Source organism: Centropristis striata, chromosome 15 (genome assembly GCF_030273125.1).
Source record: "Centropristis striata isolate RG_2023a ecotype Rhode Island chromosome 15, C.striata_1.0, whole genome shotgun sequence".
Taxonomy (NCBI): Eukaryota; Metazoa; Chordata; class Actinopteri; order Perciformes; family Serranidae; genus Centropristis; species Centropristis striata.
This window is the reverse complement of record NC_081531.1, coordinates 29,343,319-29,359,893: the sequence shown is the minus strand read 5'-3', so window position 1 is coordinate 29,359,893 and position 16,575 is coordinate 29,343,319. Positions and strand designations below refer to the sequence as shown.

Genomic DNA, 16,575 nt, shown 5'->3' with positions numbered 1-16,575 from the left:
TTTTCTGCCAACTGCGTGTGGTATTATTACAATGTTATCTGACAGAAAAAATGACTATGGGTTTGCTGTATTTCAGAAGAAATTGATACTTTCATTTTTTTTTTACTCTGCTGCAGTAGATGTTTCCTCTTCATTATCTGATGCTTTTTTCATCCAGACACTCTGAACAGAGCTGGTGGGCGTCTTGTGCTGAGCGACAGACCCACACATTAACAAATCTGATGGGAATTTTGGTAATAATAGAAGTGTGACACAGACAAGCTTTCAAAATTTGATCAATTATAAGTTTGCATTCAAGTCACGGTTATGATATACTGTCAAGTTAAAAAATAAATGGAGGTCAATGAACAAAAAAAAGGCGGGTTGAATAACAAGCTTTCCGTTTTTCTCTTTACTGTAGTGTAAATAACATTTAGCAACACTTTGGTTGATTAACTTAGCTGGAAGGAGACAAGCTAGCAAGGCTACCAGAAGTTAGCCTGCTGACGCCTTCATCTGTCTTTGTCGGTCATGTTAACCTTGTCTTGCAGTCATAGTGGTCCCTTGAGGGTCTCTGGTACAGTCTCACCTCTGTGAACAGATGTCTAGCTGATTTTATTTAGTGTAATGTAACTAGAGATTATAGTAGCATAGGATACCATTGATTTTGCAATATAGAACAATAGTCATGGTAATTTTATTTTATGATCTGGTGTGAAGACAGCAGCACTGAGATAGGAAGTCCAGAGAAAATCTAACAACACATCTGTGGAGATGACAAAGATTGTCAAGATTTAAACCAAATTACAGATTTCATTGTTAAATATTTTCACCTAATGTTTTAGATAACCACACACCAGTGGTGGAATGTAACAATGTACATTTACTCAAGTACTGTACTTGAGTACAATTTTGAGGTACTGTGTAACTTTATACTTTTACTTCATTACATTTTAGAGGCAAATATTGTACTTTTCACTCCACTATATTTAGCTGACAGCTGTAGTTTTCAATTTTCAGGTCGAGATTTGACATAAAGAAACATGATTAATGAAAAGTTATTATACATTTTTTTAATTTAAACTCATAACAGTATATTTAGTAGTTAAAATTAGTCCTACCTTTATTAAATTAAAACACTTCTTACATAAATGCATCAATATAAATAATCCAATAACATATTTATAATATATTTAACAATCTGATTTGGGTCATTCGTCATAACAAGTATGTTTACTTTTTATACTTAAAGTACATTTGATGATACTTTGACTTAAGTAAGTTTGGAATGACTTTTACTTGTTATTTTCACAATCGTGTATTAGTGTTTTTACTTAAGTAAAGGATCTGAATACTTCTCCCACCACTGTCACACACTGCATGCATACTCTCATTCCTTTTTATTTCTTTCAAGGTAAAGACATCTTGAGGGAAACCATAAAGTTCATGTACACGGACTGGGCTGACAGGGACAACAGTGACATGCGGCGGAAGACCCTCCTGGCTCTGTTCACGGACCATCAGTGGGTGGCCCCGGCTGTCGCCACTGCCAAACTGCACGCTGAGTTCCAGTCGCCTGTCTATTTCTACACCTTCCACCACCACTGTCAGACCGAGGCGAGGCCAGACTGGGCAGACGCAGCCCATGGAGATGAAATCCCCTATGTGTTTGGGATTCCCATGGTGGGGGCCACTGACCTCTTCCCCTGTAACTTCTCCAAGAACGATGTCATGCTCAGTGCTGTGGTCATGACATACTGGACCAACTTTGCCAAGACAGGGTTTGTATGATGTCAAATTCAATAATGACTCTATGGTGTTAAGTGCAATTGACCAATTAAAACCGTATCCCATATTTACAAGCTCATGTGTAACATGGTGCTAAAGGTAGAATGTGTTTAGTTTTGATTTTGGAGATTTTCTCTTGAATCTGTCGAGGTTTTGAGCATGTTGTGAGTCTAAACATCTGGGTTGGGACTGAGTCGCACTATGACATGCAGCACCTGCTGTTTCCGAGGCGTTTCTTTCTGCCAAAATCCAAACAAGATTTCTACACAGGTGCTCAGCTCAAATACAGATTCCAGCTCTTGTGTTTTGGTATAATAAATTGCTGTGTTAGAGAGTAGAGTAGACAGTGTAGTGATTCATAATTCTAAACATAAACAAATATTTTGATTCTGCTCCTCCAGGGATCCTAACCTACCAGTTCCTCAGGACACCACTTTCATCCACACCAAGCCCAACCGCTTTGAAGAGGTCATCTGGACCAAGTTCAGCTCCAAAGACAAGCAGTACTTGCATATCGGCCTGAAGCCTCGAGTCAGAGACAACTACCGGGCCAACAAGGTGGCCTTCTGGCTGGAGCTTGTGCCACATCTCCACAGCCTCCACAAGGAAATCATTAACTCCATCACAACCCGACTGCCGCCTGGAGGCCCCAACCGCTGGAAGGGCCCTCCCAGCTCTGGCACCCGCTCCACAACACGCCACCCTATAATCTCCACCTATCCACCTGAGCCCGAGCACGATAGTTCAGAGAGGCCTCGCTTTTCTCCCTTCCCCGATGAGACGAGGGACTACTCCACCGAGCTGAGCGTGACAGTAGCTGTGGGCGCCTCGCTTCTTTTCCTCAACGTGCTGGCCTTTGCCGCGCTTTACTACAAACGGGATAAGCGTCACGAACTCATGCAGAGACGCCACCGCCGACTGTCCCCGCAGCGCGTCACGACGATGGGCATGGGTGTAGGCATGGGAGTGGTAGGGGCCCCACCGCACAACGACCTGGCGCTGAGTCAGGAGGAGGAGCTAATGTCGCTGCAGATGAAGCAGCAAAGAGTGGAGCTGGAGCACGGCACACCCCTCCCGTCCCGTGGCGTCCATGGCGACCTGGAGCCTCTGCGTCCTCCCGTGTGCCCACCTGACTACACGCTGGCCCTGCGGCGGGCACCGGAGGATGTGCCCCTGATGACAGCCAATACCATCACCATGATCCCCAGCACCATCAGCAGCATGCAGCCCCTCCACCCTTTCAACACTTATCCCCCTGTACCGGCCCCCTCCACTACACCTGTCCCCAGCCACAGCAACAATGCCCTGCCACACCAACACTCCACCACCCGTGTATAGGACCAGGCACAACCTCTGCTACCCCACTCTGGGCTTACAGAGACGCACCACACAAACTGCTCCATACAAACTCCACTGTCACCACCCTCTATTCTTCTTTACTATATCTTTGTCTTTTCTCATTAAGCCCTCGAATAAAGCTGCAGTTTGTAAGATTTTAAGCAGTGAAATACCTCTAAAATGTAATCATAAATCACAGGAGAGTTGATTAGGAAACTCCTTTGCCAAAACCCTGTCATCATAGTAGAGCCCGACTGATGTGATATTTTTAAGACCGATACCGATTTTAGAGGGAAATAATTCAGGCGACAACAGGCGATATAGTGTATTTTTGAGCTGGAATGAAAATATACCCTTTCTATGTGGACCGTGCACCGATTTTGCACCAATATGACTATGCAAAGGTACTCAGAAGGATGCTTTCTTAAGCGAATAACTTTGTTAAATATATTTAACATTATTAAACATGATTATATATTATACTTACAATTTATTACATTGTCAAACAATTCTATAAATTAATTCAGGAAAATAAAGAAAAATATAAATACAATAAATAGTTTTAAAAAAATTGCTACTATATGTGGAGTATCAGTCGATTCCTGACATTTAAATAAAGAATAAATAAAAATAAAATAAATATCAAAATAGTGTTTGTTCAGTATCGGTTTATTGCTGCCAATTTACATAAAGAATTAATAAAAATAAAATATATAGCTAACACAATTTCTAAATCACCCCAAACTTAGTTTTCTGCATTTTTTTGTTCTGTAAAACAGGTTTTCATATTGGCAGAAATATGTCGGAAAACTAAAACGCCAAGAGTGATATGGCTGTGATAGGTCAATATCGGCCAATACATCGGCCAACCGATAAATCGATCGGGCTCTACATCATAGGAACATACCGCTTTGCCCTGTTAAAGCTCTTTCAGTATTTCATGTTTAGGCCTCCAAACGCAGCTTTAACCTTGTAGCTCTGTCTTTTAAAGAGCTATTGAGCTAATCAAAATCAGTCAGATATTTTAAGTGTAGCTTGGTTGTTTTGCGCATGTGTTGTTGTGTCAGTGTAAAACTATGTTTGACATAGAATACATATATTCATTTTCATCCATTTAGCGAAAAGATAATACAGTAGTGAGCAGCTTTGAACGAGGCAACATATGCCCCGACAAGCTGTCTGTCATAAAGCGGTGATTTCTTGAAACTTACAAATTGCAGCTTTAAAGGCCCAATCTGGAAGTGAAATTTGGCACCCTGTGTTGAGCACTATGTCCCAACAGCTGTCTCTGTGTTCTGATTTTGGAGACTTTTGTTAAGTGTGAAATGTATTGACAGCACCAGAAGTACAAGGACAAGTCATTTGACATTAAAGCATGACTTTTTCATAGATTTTAAAACTTTATTTCTTCCGTTCTACAAATTTATGTACCTTGTTTTAATTTGCAGTGTGACCCTTTCTGTCATGTAAGTTTTTTAAAAATCTGTATACTCACAAATGCTGCTTTCAAAACATTTCCAGATTGGGGCTTCAACTGTTGGGCGGTATAGGAAATAACTGAATCATACTCAGTCTGTGGGATGCAACCTGGAATCCAGGCTGCCCATTAGAACTCGCTGCATCTCTGCTCTAATCATGTCCAGTACTTTATTTGTTTTTCACTCATTATCTCTCTGTCTGTATCCCCATCTCAGCCCATTTAACTGCTTCTCTTTTCGCTGCATCACTCTCTCTCTCTTTCTCTCTCTCTCTCTCTCTCTCTCTCTCTCTCTCTCTCTCTCTCTCTCTGCATCTGCCCTTGTAGCTCTTTTTATTAAACCATTGACATAATCCATTTCCATCTCCACTTCTCTCCTCTTTCTCGCAATCACTTCTAGACTCTTTTTTCCTTTTGGAGTCTTTTATACAAAAACACAAATGTAAATGATGTATTATTAATAAATTGTAAGGATATGAATGAAAAAAAAAAGATATTCTGATATCTCGTTTTTACCAGCATTCTTGGTGCCAAGTACTGTGATAAAGTTCCTCTTTCACTGGCGTCCAGTGGACCGCCTGGAGAGGTCCATCCTGACTGTATCTTACAAAAGGAATTACCATCATAAAAAGTGCCAACCCCTTCATCTTTCTTTTTGATCCACACACTTTTGTTTTTTTAATTACACTCAATGTTGCACTGTGGCTGGTCTCTACTTTAAAGGGAAATCAGATTCAATATATCCTCGTTTAAAAAAAAAAAAAAAAAAGAATATAACGTTTTATTAACTACTTTGCTGTCTGGGATATTTGCATGATGTTTTTATTTTATTTTATAAAGAGTGTGGACAGAGAAGTTTGTTTGTCATTTTGATGATTTGCCTTGTTCTTCATTGTTTTTTTTATTTTGAAAATCATTTTCATTTTCTATTTTAATATCAGCTGCACTTTGTGGTACTTCAAAAAGGTATTAAAGTATTAAGAGATGAATATTGTGTAAAACTATGATTATAACAAAGAGAGTAAATATTTCCTCTTTATTTTTTTCATTTCCTAACACTAAGGCTGTGCCGCAAAACTACCAGAAAGACTGATGAAAGCCTTTTCTTTCCTCCCTTTTGCTCTGTTTCTCTTTATCTTTTGCAACTGTCAAGTTTGCAGTCACTGTCTCTCAATCTCACCTGAAGATAGCACTTTTTTAAGTTTCGAAAAAAAAAAGAAAAGAAACAACTTCTTTACATGAATAGTCTAAATAAGGTTTTTGTCTGTGACTGACATTAACCACATGCTTCAAAGACTGCCTGACAGTTATCTTTTCGTCTGCTCTTTTGTTGTTTCATGATTCTCCCCTCTGCAAGACGGGAGAAAAGGATAAGATATATTTATGTCGGTCAAAAGGTGAGAAAGCCTTGTACGCGCGTTTCACATCTTTCGCACAACAAGAGGCGGGTCACACTCTGGACAATTCTGAAAAAAAAACTAACCCAGTGACATTAGGACAACACTGGACAAATGCTGGCAGTGATTCACTGGTGATGACGATATAGCTCGTCAGCTACGGTGATCTGTCAATGCACAGAGGATCCATTCGAAAAACCTGATTTTAAAAAAAATCTTTAATGACAGACATTACTCATACACCATATACCACAAGAGCAAGGCGGGCGGGATTTACTCCCCCCTGCTTGTTATGTTCTGTATCCTGTCTACTTAGGATAACAACACTCTGGAGCCAGACTGCCATCCCTCACACTGGACTGGAGCGAGCTACGAGGACAAAAGAACAAACACATGAAACAAACTGTACATTTTTTAAGTGTAAGAGAACAAACTGGAATTTGTAAATATTATGTTTGTCGTTTGGTTTGAGTGATTGGCCGGATCTTTTCTTTGTGACAACAGGTGCAAGTTTAGATGACTTACATGATTTAAGCACTCATTTTTGGATTCTCCTTTATTTCCTAGATCTCAAGGGCAAATTCCAATAGGTTATGGGCACATGAATACATCTGTTAACATACCTGTGTAATTAAAAAAGAATCACAGCATGGTTGAGGTCAACATAAACACGAAAAGGAATGCTTATAGCTCAGGTTAGCCTAGATATTGTGGTGATAAAAATGCTCTTACTGCATACATGGCTGTCTAAAGCATAACGTACGCACCTGGCAATATCCCATCGATCATGAAGGCAGCTTTTGAGTGAAATGAGTCCTTTAATTGGTTAAAAAAAAAGCCAAAGAACAGCTGCAGAGAACAGATTAAGGAAGGGAAAACATGGATGTTTCGAGAAACGAAGCAGAAAAATTAGATGGGGCGGATGTTTTAAATGTGCTCAAAACAAACCACAAATCAAGGAATTTTACTTGTGATGCTGTTGGATTTAATTGTTAGTGTCTCACATTGTCTTGAGCATTGTCATGCAGTATAACCTGTAATTGGGAGGTTGGGAAATTCCTTTGTACTCTTTTGGTCTTATTTCAGACTCTAATCATGGTGGTTGTTTTGCTACCTTTTGCAATTTTGTCTGCACATTCTGTTTATGGGATTATTGACCCAGCTGTTTGATGTGAGTTTGAGTTGCCCACGCTTCCAAAAACAGCATTTTTTCTTAACAAGCGTTTGGACAGCCAACAGATAATGGAAGCACACTCACCAAGTTTACATGTTTACACTACAGTTTTGATGTTGGCTTAAGGTAAAGGAAAAAATATATAAAAAATAAGAAAAAGCATTACAAGGATCCAAATATCTTCTTCTTACAACATTTATTGCTGGAATGGTAAAGTGAAGGCTTGCACCTGTTTGTCTGTTTCATTTAGTCTGATTCAGTAACCTGCTTGAAGCTCAAGATACTGTGAGAGAGCATAATGACCAGAGGAGTTGAAAGAATTAAAGTTAATATTTCTATTTCAAATAGAGGCTATTACACACTGTATGTTGTGTATCTGAACTGGAAAACATTAAAAGACATTCTTAAACAAATGCTTTGGCATCATTTTTGTCACATTGTCAAGAATGCAATATGAACGGTGCAATTTGTTTTTTAGCCACGTGGGGGCAGAAGAACCCCAGAATTTAAACAGTGAAGCTGTTATAGTTAGCCTGTTAGCTCGTTTGCTTACACAACAAGGAGATACTGGTAGCTGTCTTTTATTTTGAGCAGCGTTTTTGGGCACCTGCTTAACATTCAATCCAGACTAACCTTATAGGTCAGGTTGATCCTGAGGGAAATAACTGGGCCTTTTGTTACGCTAACTGCTATTTTGACATGTTTTACCAGTTAGCTAGCTTAGTTGCTATTTCGTATCGAGGAAAACGGTCCTTTGTTCCCCCTTTTTCTGAAAAAGTGTCCTATGTTCCCCACTGTTAGGGTTAGCTCGAGACCTGCAGGTTTGCCACCCCTAACCTAATCTTTCCTCGTTGAGGCCTATTTGCATATGTGCGTCAAACAGCCCGCAGGCCTATATAGGCCTATTTGCCATGGAATGGCAGTAATGGTGGAAAAAGTAACAGACCGGGAAAAAGGGTCCTATGTTCCCCAGTCTCATACAAAGAGGGGAACATAGAACCCGGGGAGCATAGACATGCTCCACATTAGCTAGCTTAGTTGCTATTTGGTATCTATGGAAGCCCATTTTCTGTCACTGTATGAAAAGAAAAAAATAACATGCTGGATGGCCTAAGTCAAAATTATTTTTAGATATTAAATTAATATTTTGAGATACTAGGTCAATATTCGAGAAAGGTTAGCCATTATTTTGGGAATGTTTCCCTTAATTTTTCGAAGAGATTATTGCTATTTTTGAGATTCTGTCATTTCAAGATACTACATTATTTTACATTATTTTCAGTTGGGATATTGGAATTGTTTTGCTCATAATTACTGGCTGCTGATGCTGGAGATGTTTGAAAATGGAAAACCTGATTCATACAGAAATGTTATATTTGTGGAACATAAATGTTAAAGAGGTTTAAAAGTTTTAGTTGTTTGGTTGGTTGGGTCTGTCACGATGAGTGACTCCTCTCATATCCAGTTATTTGATGACTGACTGTGTTTAAATCAGTGATTATTATTGTTTTTTTTGTTTTCCTTGTTTAGACAGAAGAAACTGATGTGGCTAACAACAGAGAAACATGTAATTTATTTCTGTAGTAGTGTGGGTAAGGATTTGAGGACATCATGTTTTTCTGTATTTGTTGCTTTTTAGCATATAACTAGCATTCATAATGAAAAGTAGCTATCCTCCTAATGCCCAGCTTCCCATGATTTCACACAAACTTAGTTCTGACTTTCATTCCATGAGGTCTTAAAGTGATCCAGAGGATTTGAATTTCAAACCCTGAAATAACTGCGCCAGTCTTTTTAAGGGAACGGCCCTCTGATCTGTGTTTATTCAGCTGCTGTACACAATAAATCAATATTATGGCAAATATACTGGAGCAGACTGATGCACTGGTGCTGTTGGATGAAGCATTTGTGCTAATGCAGGGCTTTCCATCCATCCAAGCCCTAATGTGGAAATAATTGAATACTGTCTTTGGCCACAGACATATTTTACTTCAGGGTTATCACCGGCAAATGAGCACTTTTAGACCACATTGCTCCTATTGCTCCAAAGTCAGTTTGCACTCTAATCAATTGATCTTTTCCCCCCTTGATTCCATCTTTGGCATTATACATATCACAGGTAGACGACAAATAATTACCTTGGCAAAACAATAGAGATAGATCACTTTGAATTAAATAAGCAAACCCTGCCTGCCTTTTTTTTTTTTTTACTAAAATGCCCCCATCTGAATTTGTTTATATGCATCCAAAAAACTTTTCTATATTTTTTTATTTCTGAAATATTAAATCATTACTTTTGATTTAGAATATCTGGGTTGAATTATTGCTGCAATAAAGAGTCAGTTATTAGACCTCACCATGTCTAATAAATCTTGTGGTGGATGTGCACTGTGTTAATCAAAATCATCTTTGTTATAACTTCAGCAGTTTCATCATGAATAGATTGCACAATTGTTCAGATGACTGATGTTTATGTTAATGTCACAACATTTTTCTTTTGTGCTCAGCCTAATTACCTTTGCAGATAATCATACTCTATTGGTTTCCCTTTGAGCAGTGATCACAAGACATATTTTCCCTCCATCACTAGATGGCAGTGTGCAGCTATAATGAATAGAAAATGCCTGCTGCTGCAGGAGAAAATGACTGCTTCTTACTCAAATGAACCATCCTATATTTTTAACCCCTTTTGGGATGATGGTTGGTGACGCAAAGACTATGTCGTCAGCATCACATGAAAGGAAAAAAATAAATATTTAAACTACAGTATTCGCAGAAGTAATATTTGATGTTCCATTGAATACCCAAACATTATTCTCACTGTCCTTTATTGGATACAATTTAAACTTATAAAGGCTCTCAAATCATCTGAAGTCTGCAAAAAGTTATGCAGCTGTCTTTGAATTTTTTTTTATTATATTCAAAATACTTTTATTACAAGTAGATGAACTGAAATGATTGAACACACTAAAGCCGTCAGATAGCCATAGAAGTCACTTACTTGATTCCTGTGGTCTATGTCTAGTACCATCAGGTTGAATGCACTTATTGTAAGACGCTTTGGACAAAAGCGTCAGCTAAATGACATGTAATGTAATTTAATGTAATGTAAAAGTCAAATCCAATTTCCAAAACTGATCAAACATTCAAACTTACATGGGTAAACGGAAAGGGGGCTGTTTCTAAGCTTAAGTATCTGGAAAAACAACACAATCACAATAAAGTAATGATCAAATAATTTTATTAAATGAGCCAATTTGCATAGCTTCCCACACATCCGTTTTACAATATTTTCCCCTCTTGTTCTGTACAATGAGAGATAACGTTAGAAAACATGCATTTTTTAAAAAAAAAGCATGCAACCAACAGCTGTTTAACCCCCAAAATGACATCACATTGTTTTCCATCATCAGTGTTAACTTGAAAGCTGCCTAGGCTCTGCACACAGAGTATACTTTTAAATAGTATGCTGGAGGTACAGAGGCAGGGGTGAGGGAGAGATGCAGTTGTCATAGAAGATCTGGAGGTTCTGGTCAACATCCAAATTACTTTTCAGAAAGATCTCGAGTTCCTGCAGCGGCATCTCGTGCACGCTGTTGCCCTCTTTGGCGTTTTTGGCCAAGACCCCGTAGGTCGGGAAGCGGATGCGCACATCGTGGGGCGCGTTGCGGTCGTAATCAGTGCAGCAGTAGGCGGACCACACGTCCTCCGGGATGGCCACGCGGTCCTGGTTGTTCCGGCGGATCATGTTGCCTCTGGTGGTCACTCCGGTCACGATGTAGGCCGTGCCGCGGCAAAAGTTGTTGAGGCGGATCCGGATCCGCTCCTCGTACTCACGCCAGGGCCCGATGTTGAATTCGCGTATCTCTGGGACCACGTTGGTCAGAGTGTAGGTGGCGGCGCGGTCGTGTGGCGTGGACTGGTGCTGGTCTGGGTTCAGGTGACCTCTCTCATACAGGACCACATCAGAGTAGTCGTCCAGGACTGCCTGGCTGTCCTCAAACTTCATGTGGAGGTAGCCAGTGGGGAAAGGCTGCATGTTTCCATTCCCATCGATTTCTGCCAGCTGGGAACATAGACACGAACAAAGACATTGTTTTTTAAGAAATAAACTATATACTGAGAAAAAACAAAGCCTCTTCTGGAGTAGACTTATTGATTATTGCAGCTGGCATCATTTTGAAGGATATTTTACTACTTTAGCCTGGTTAAAGAGTTATTAAATTAATGAAAATCCCCTTTATGACTGAAATTCTTGCCCTTTTTTAAAAAACAAATCTTAAGTATTACTCAAAGACAAGTCTGACCTGTGGCTCATACATCCAAGGGTAGTCCACACGTCTGTCTCCCTCCGTTTTCTTGAAGGTATAAGCTGAGTAAACTGGAATCCGCTTTTGGGGGTCGTACAGGGTCACAAAGCGGGGTCTGTCTGCGTAACGTTGGCAGATCCTCTTCAGCTTGATGTCGGTGAACCCGCGTGGTGGTGTCCCCATGTACAGGGAGTCCTTGCATCTCTCTACATGATTAAAATCTAAAACAACTGTTGCTGATATTAGAGGCAAAAAGCAGGTGAGAAAAAGGCCAAGAGCTAAAGGTGCTGACACATTCATGGTCAAAAACGTCTCTTCGGTCTCTCCTCCTGTGGCTTCTGGAAAGCTATGGCAGAATAGGTTTTGCAGTTAGGATTATGACAAATCAGATATGCAAAGCAAGTAGAGTAAGACCGAATGACAGGCCTTCTATACGTGTGTGTGTGTGTGTGTGTGTGTGTGTGTGTGTGTGGGCGTGTGTGCGTGTGTGGGCGTGGATGTGCAGGGCATTGCTCTTACCTGGAATTCTAAAATACTAGTGAATAAAAAAGCAGTTTGTTCTCTTGAATATTATCTGAAATGTTGTGTTTTTTTAGGTTTCATTGCTCTTTTTTAAGTAAAGCTGTTGTGACACACTGGATCTGTTGAGATTATGTCCATCATCTCCTTGGTCATTTAAATTAAATTTTCCCCTGTGGGTTCATAATGAAGTTATGGTTTGACCTTTGCTGTGGAGGCCATTACATTATATTTATGGTGCAATCAAATAGTGGGGCAACAAGACACTGGATCATTGACTCCTTGCAGGTGCAGCCAGCACTGTCAAATGTCAACTTTTTACCATGTCATTATTTCACATAGTCAACTTAGTACCTCAAAGAATTCACAACTAAAACACCTATTCTGAAAAAAAAACTTGTGAAGGCTTTATTTGGTGCAAAATATAAATTCAAAAACTACCTGACAAAATAACTTTCCCTTGCAAAAGTATTCTGGCCTTGTAAGGTTTTCCTCCTGCTGTAGAGGATCAAGTGCAATTCACTCACATAGTGTGCTATTGAAATGGGCATTTAGAGATGTGCTATCAGTGTAAGGGTAAAATGCAAAACTGTTTAATCTGTCTCAGTAATGAACAAAAGGCCTACAGTGACCGGAGTGCTTCAGAGGTACTATGCTGCTCAGCATGAATGGTGGAGATAAAGCATTGAAGATTAAGCAATAAAGAGTGTACGTTCACAAATGGCCAGTCATGTTTGCTATTATATAATCAAAGATGACATTCAAAAGCAAGAATTGTATATGAAGCAGATGTGAAGAAAATTATGAAAATAACCCAGCACTCCATAGAAAATGAAGAAGTCTAATGTGCCATGGAGTAGAACAAGTATTTCATAGCAATTGGTTCAGTGTTCTGCCAAAATGGGTGCTTGACTTATTCTGGCAGCTCACTGTGTACAGAGCAATTAATCCATCTGAAACTCTCATCCTGTATCCAAAGGGTTTTTTGTCTTTAGTCCTTCATGACAGCTTGGGCACATTATGTAAATTCTGCATTTTTATTATTTTTATCAAACAGATATACTCCCACTATTTCCCCTCTACTGTGAGTGCTCAGTTTTCTCCCTCCCTTGTGTCCCTCGTGTTTTCTTATTATTTGATACAACATGCCATGTGGTGGTGTAGTGGTTAGCACCTCACAGCAAGAGGGTTGCAGTTTGAATCTTCTGTGTGTGGTTTGCATGTTCTTAGCGTGGGTTCTCTCCAGGTCCTCCAACTTCCTCCCACAATCCAAAGACATTCGGTTTAGGCTTAATTTGTGCCTCTAAGTTCCGCGACCTGAGTTCGGATAAGCAGTTAACAGCCTTGTAGTTGCATTGAGCCTCTCACAACAGAAGGGTCACTGGTTGATCCACTCATCAACCACATGTCCTGTCAGTGTCTTGATCTCATTAGACATGCTCTGAAGAGGATTATTATCTCAATCAGTCATTCCCCACCAGGGTTTTTCTCATGGGTATGTTGAAATTGTAAATTGTTGATTTAATAATGAATAAGGTACAAAGGTATTCACCTATACCTGAACACCAGTGATGGAAGAAGTAGTCGGATCTTTTAAGTAAAAGTAGTAATTCAGCAGCAAAGAAACACTGTTACAAGTTCAGGTCCTACATAAAAGTTTAACACAACGTTTCGTATGTTTAAGTAAAAGTACAAGAGTATGAGCATTAGTTTAAGAATTTATTATGCACAATGAAGATTTGTGGTGCATTCATGTGTACATCACTTTAATATTGCAGCTGGTAAAGCTGGAGCTCATTTCAATACCTTTATATATTGCTGGGTTCCATCATCGTCATTTATTAGTTGATTTAAAATTGATTTAGTAGTAGTAATAATACATTACTATTGCCTAAAGTGGTCATATAAATGTAGTGGAGTAGAAAATAAAATGTTTTTATTTAAGGTGTAGTGGAGTAGCTGTATATGGTAGCATAAATTGTGAATAACCAAGTAAATAGAAGTAAATATACTTAGTTACATCCCACCACTGATGAACACCATGCAGTGCTTACAAACTAGTGAGAAAATGAGCTGTAATGTTAAAACACTTGGCTAAAAGTAATGGATAAACAGTTAAAATAGTTAGCTATAACAATAGCCACTTTTATATAACAAAAAATCTTCATACATATCCAGTTTAAAATCAGTGTATATAAATACAAATAATATTTGGAACTTGGCTGGTGGTATTGATGAAGGGGTACTTGAGCTCATGTAACAGGGCTGTCTATCAAAAAAGACTGGGAACCACTGGTCCAAATGTCTGAAATATCAAGGAAATAAAATTTGCTGCATATCAATTACTGAGTGTCTGTGCTGTGCTACACTGCCCTCTCTCCAGTCTGTCTTATGCAAATAGAAACTGTTTGTCAGATTAGCTGGAGCAACAATCCCTCACTGCCCTAATAAGTCAATTTGAGTGACTGAGTGTGGTTATTCATCGAGGGGCCAGCTTGCCTCTCTGATCTAATCCTGAGTTATGACAATCATAACTTATGTAGCTGGGGCCGATGATGCAGTTATGTGAACAGACATTTTTCAGCTGTCAGCATTTTACCAATTAAAATTATAAATTCAGACCAAGTGCAGCCCCAGCTCAGCTGCCCTCTGCTGCTGCATCGTCAGTAGAGGAGGGAGAAGACTTTTCAGTGTTTCAGTAGAAAATGCAGTTACTGGTCATGAATTTAGTTGTCTTGAAACATACCTTACCAATGTGAGTCATATTTGCAGCCCTTCAGGGTATTGATTTTAAAATATCTCATTGTCTGTTTGTTTGGGTGGAATAAAGACTTCTAGTATCTGTAATTCTCATACAAATGATAGCAGACATAATGATAATAAATTCTGCTATAGTAGTTCTGTGTCTCTGAGTCAGGCTTATAAAAATGGTCAGTCAGTCACTTATTCAGTAATGACATCTCAGTATAAAGGCTGACCTGGAATGAGCCCATTAGACAAGTGTTAATGTGCCATGCAAGTTTAGAGATTTAATGACAAATTCAATACATTATTATTTTTTTTTTTATTAATGATTCATTCTGATACTGGGAGGCACACAGGTGATTTAAAAATATCTCATTTGAGCAGTATAGCATAAAACATATTTTTTTAAAACATTGGATCTATTATTATTGTATTTTAACACCAATTGCACATTTAAATGTCCCTGGCAGCCCTACTTCTTGTTCTGCATGTTCACGTCCAGTATGTCATCATGCAATAATTAATATTGCCCACTTGGAGGCAGTGTCGGCTTGTTGCTTGCTTCTTCCCATTCCCTTTTTCATTATGAATAGGAATAGCATAGTTTCTCTTGTATTTTATAACTTTAACTTTTCCCTTGATTGTTGTGTCACTTTCTATACCTTTCTGTGTTTATTTCTCTTGTTTCTGTTTTACTGCTGCAACACTAGAATTCCCCCGCTGACCATCAGTAATAGTGTGTCATCTTACTGTTGTGACATTATTTTCAATTCTGTGACTTTTGATTAAATCCACATTAGAATTATATTTATAATTATCAATTAAGTGCATGGGTGACACTGTAAAACATTTGGTGTATCATTACTGTATCAGTAGATTTTGGGGGTTTTGATAGAAACTATTGAGACAGACCTTCAGTGAGCCACCAGGGGGCTCAGTTTAGCAGGTATTCTGGCCTATGAAGCTGTCCGCTCTTAGTTCTGCACCAAAGCCTTCTGATTGGTCCAAATACCCACATGGGGTTGCGCATTGACCAATAGAGTTTGAGCTGATCGGGGGCTGTTGCTAAGGCACTTGAAAGGTAAAAAAAAAAAAAAAAAAAAAAAAAAAAAAAACTGTCAGCAGGCTGCTTCCACCATCTCACTCTCACACACTGTCTGGCTCCGTCTCTACCTCTCACCGTGCACTCTGGCTCCGACAGCCCAGCCTGCGTTTTATTGGCCGCTGATGGCTGAAACGAGCAGAGTGGGTGAGGGAGCGTTGGGTTTTTGCATAGGGAGCCACAGAGTGTAGACCCTCCCTCGTGAACCTGGAGCTCTAGCCCCACCTCCCACTGGCTGTCACTTGACATTTGAGCTCAGCCAACACTCACAGCCCCTCTGTCACCATTTCACTCTGCTCACTTTCTAATCCATCCAGGAAGAACCCCGAGTGTGCAGCTCCACCACCAAATAGGGGGGAAAAATGCATTTTTCACATTATATACAGTTTATTCACTTAAATGAGGCCATTAAATATCTTTTCTTTTTTTCTTTTTTCTTTTTTAGGATTTAGTGGCAACCACTTGCAGTAATTGGGGGTGAAACATGTCTATATGAGCTCAAGAATATTGTTTTAGAGCCGTGTGGAGAAATTTAAAACACCTCCTCTACTGTACTGGCCTCGTTCAACTCACACACACACACACACACACACACACACACACACACACACACACACACACACACACACGTATTGTATACACATAAACCAGCACACGAGCACACAGAGAGAGGAAGATGGAAATAAAGAGCCCCTCCGTGCCTCTGTCTGCTGTTTCCCCCTCCTCCTCCTGCCTCCTCCAGCTCG

The 16,575-nt window shown here is 39.5% G+C and overlaps 2 protein-coding genes across 3 annotated transcripts in view; one reads left to right on the top strand and one right to left on the bottom strand.

The window, feature by feature from the left end:
* The window catches only part of nlgn2b (neuroligin 2b), a 65,711-nt gene extending 58,479 nt beyond the window's left edge, over positions 1 to 7,232 (top strand). Inside the window, exons 8-9 of the mRNA XM_059351235.1 lie at positions 1,394 to 1,760; positions 2,169 to 7,232. Of these exons, the coding sequence (XP_059207218.1) occupies positions 1,394 to 1,760; positions 2,169 to 3,105 (1,304 nt within the window). The 3' untranslated portion in view covers positions 3,106 to 7,232. The remainder of the gene's footprint in view (positions 1 to 1,393; positions 1,761 to 2,168) is intronic.
* A 903-nt stretch (positions 7,233 to 8,135) lies between these two features.
* Positions 8,136 to 11,872, bottom strand: LOC131986823 (endonuclease domain-containing 1 protein). 2 transcript variants are annotated; one of them, XM_059351951.1, is made up of 2 exons: positions 11,461 to 11,872; positions 8,136 to 11,219 (listed from the first exon to the last, which is right to left on the bottom strand). In XM_059351951.1, the coding sequence occupies exons 1-2, from the start codon at positions 11,761 to 11,763 to the stop codon at positions 10,611 to 10,613; spliced, it is 912 nt and encodes a 303-aa protein (XP_059207934.1). In that variant the 5' UTR covers positions 11,764 to 11,872; the 3' UTR covers positions 8,136 to 10,610. The 2 variants fall into 2 exon arrangements, with proteins under 2 accessions (XP_059207934.1, XP_059207935.1); XM_059351952.1 differs by having other exon boundaries at positions 11,474 to 11,789.
* Positions 11,873 to 16,575: the final 4,703 nt, after the last annotated feature.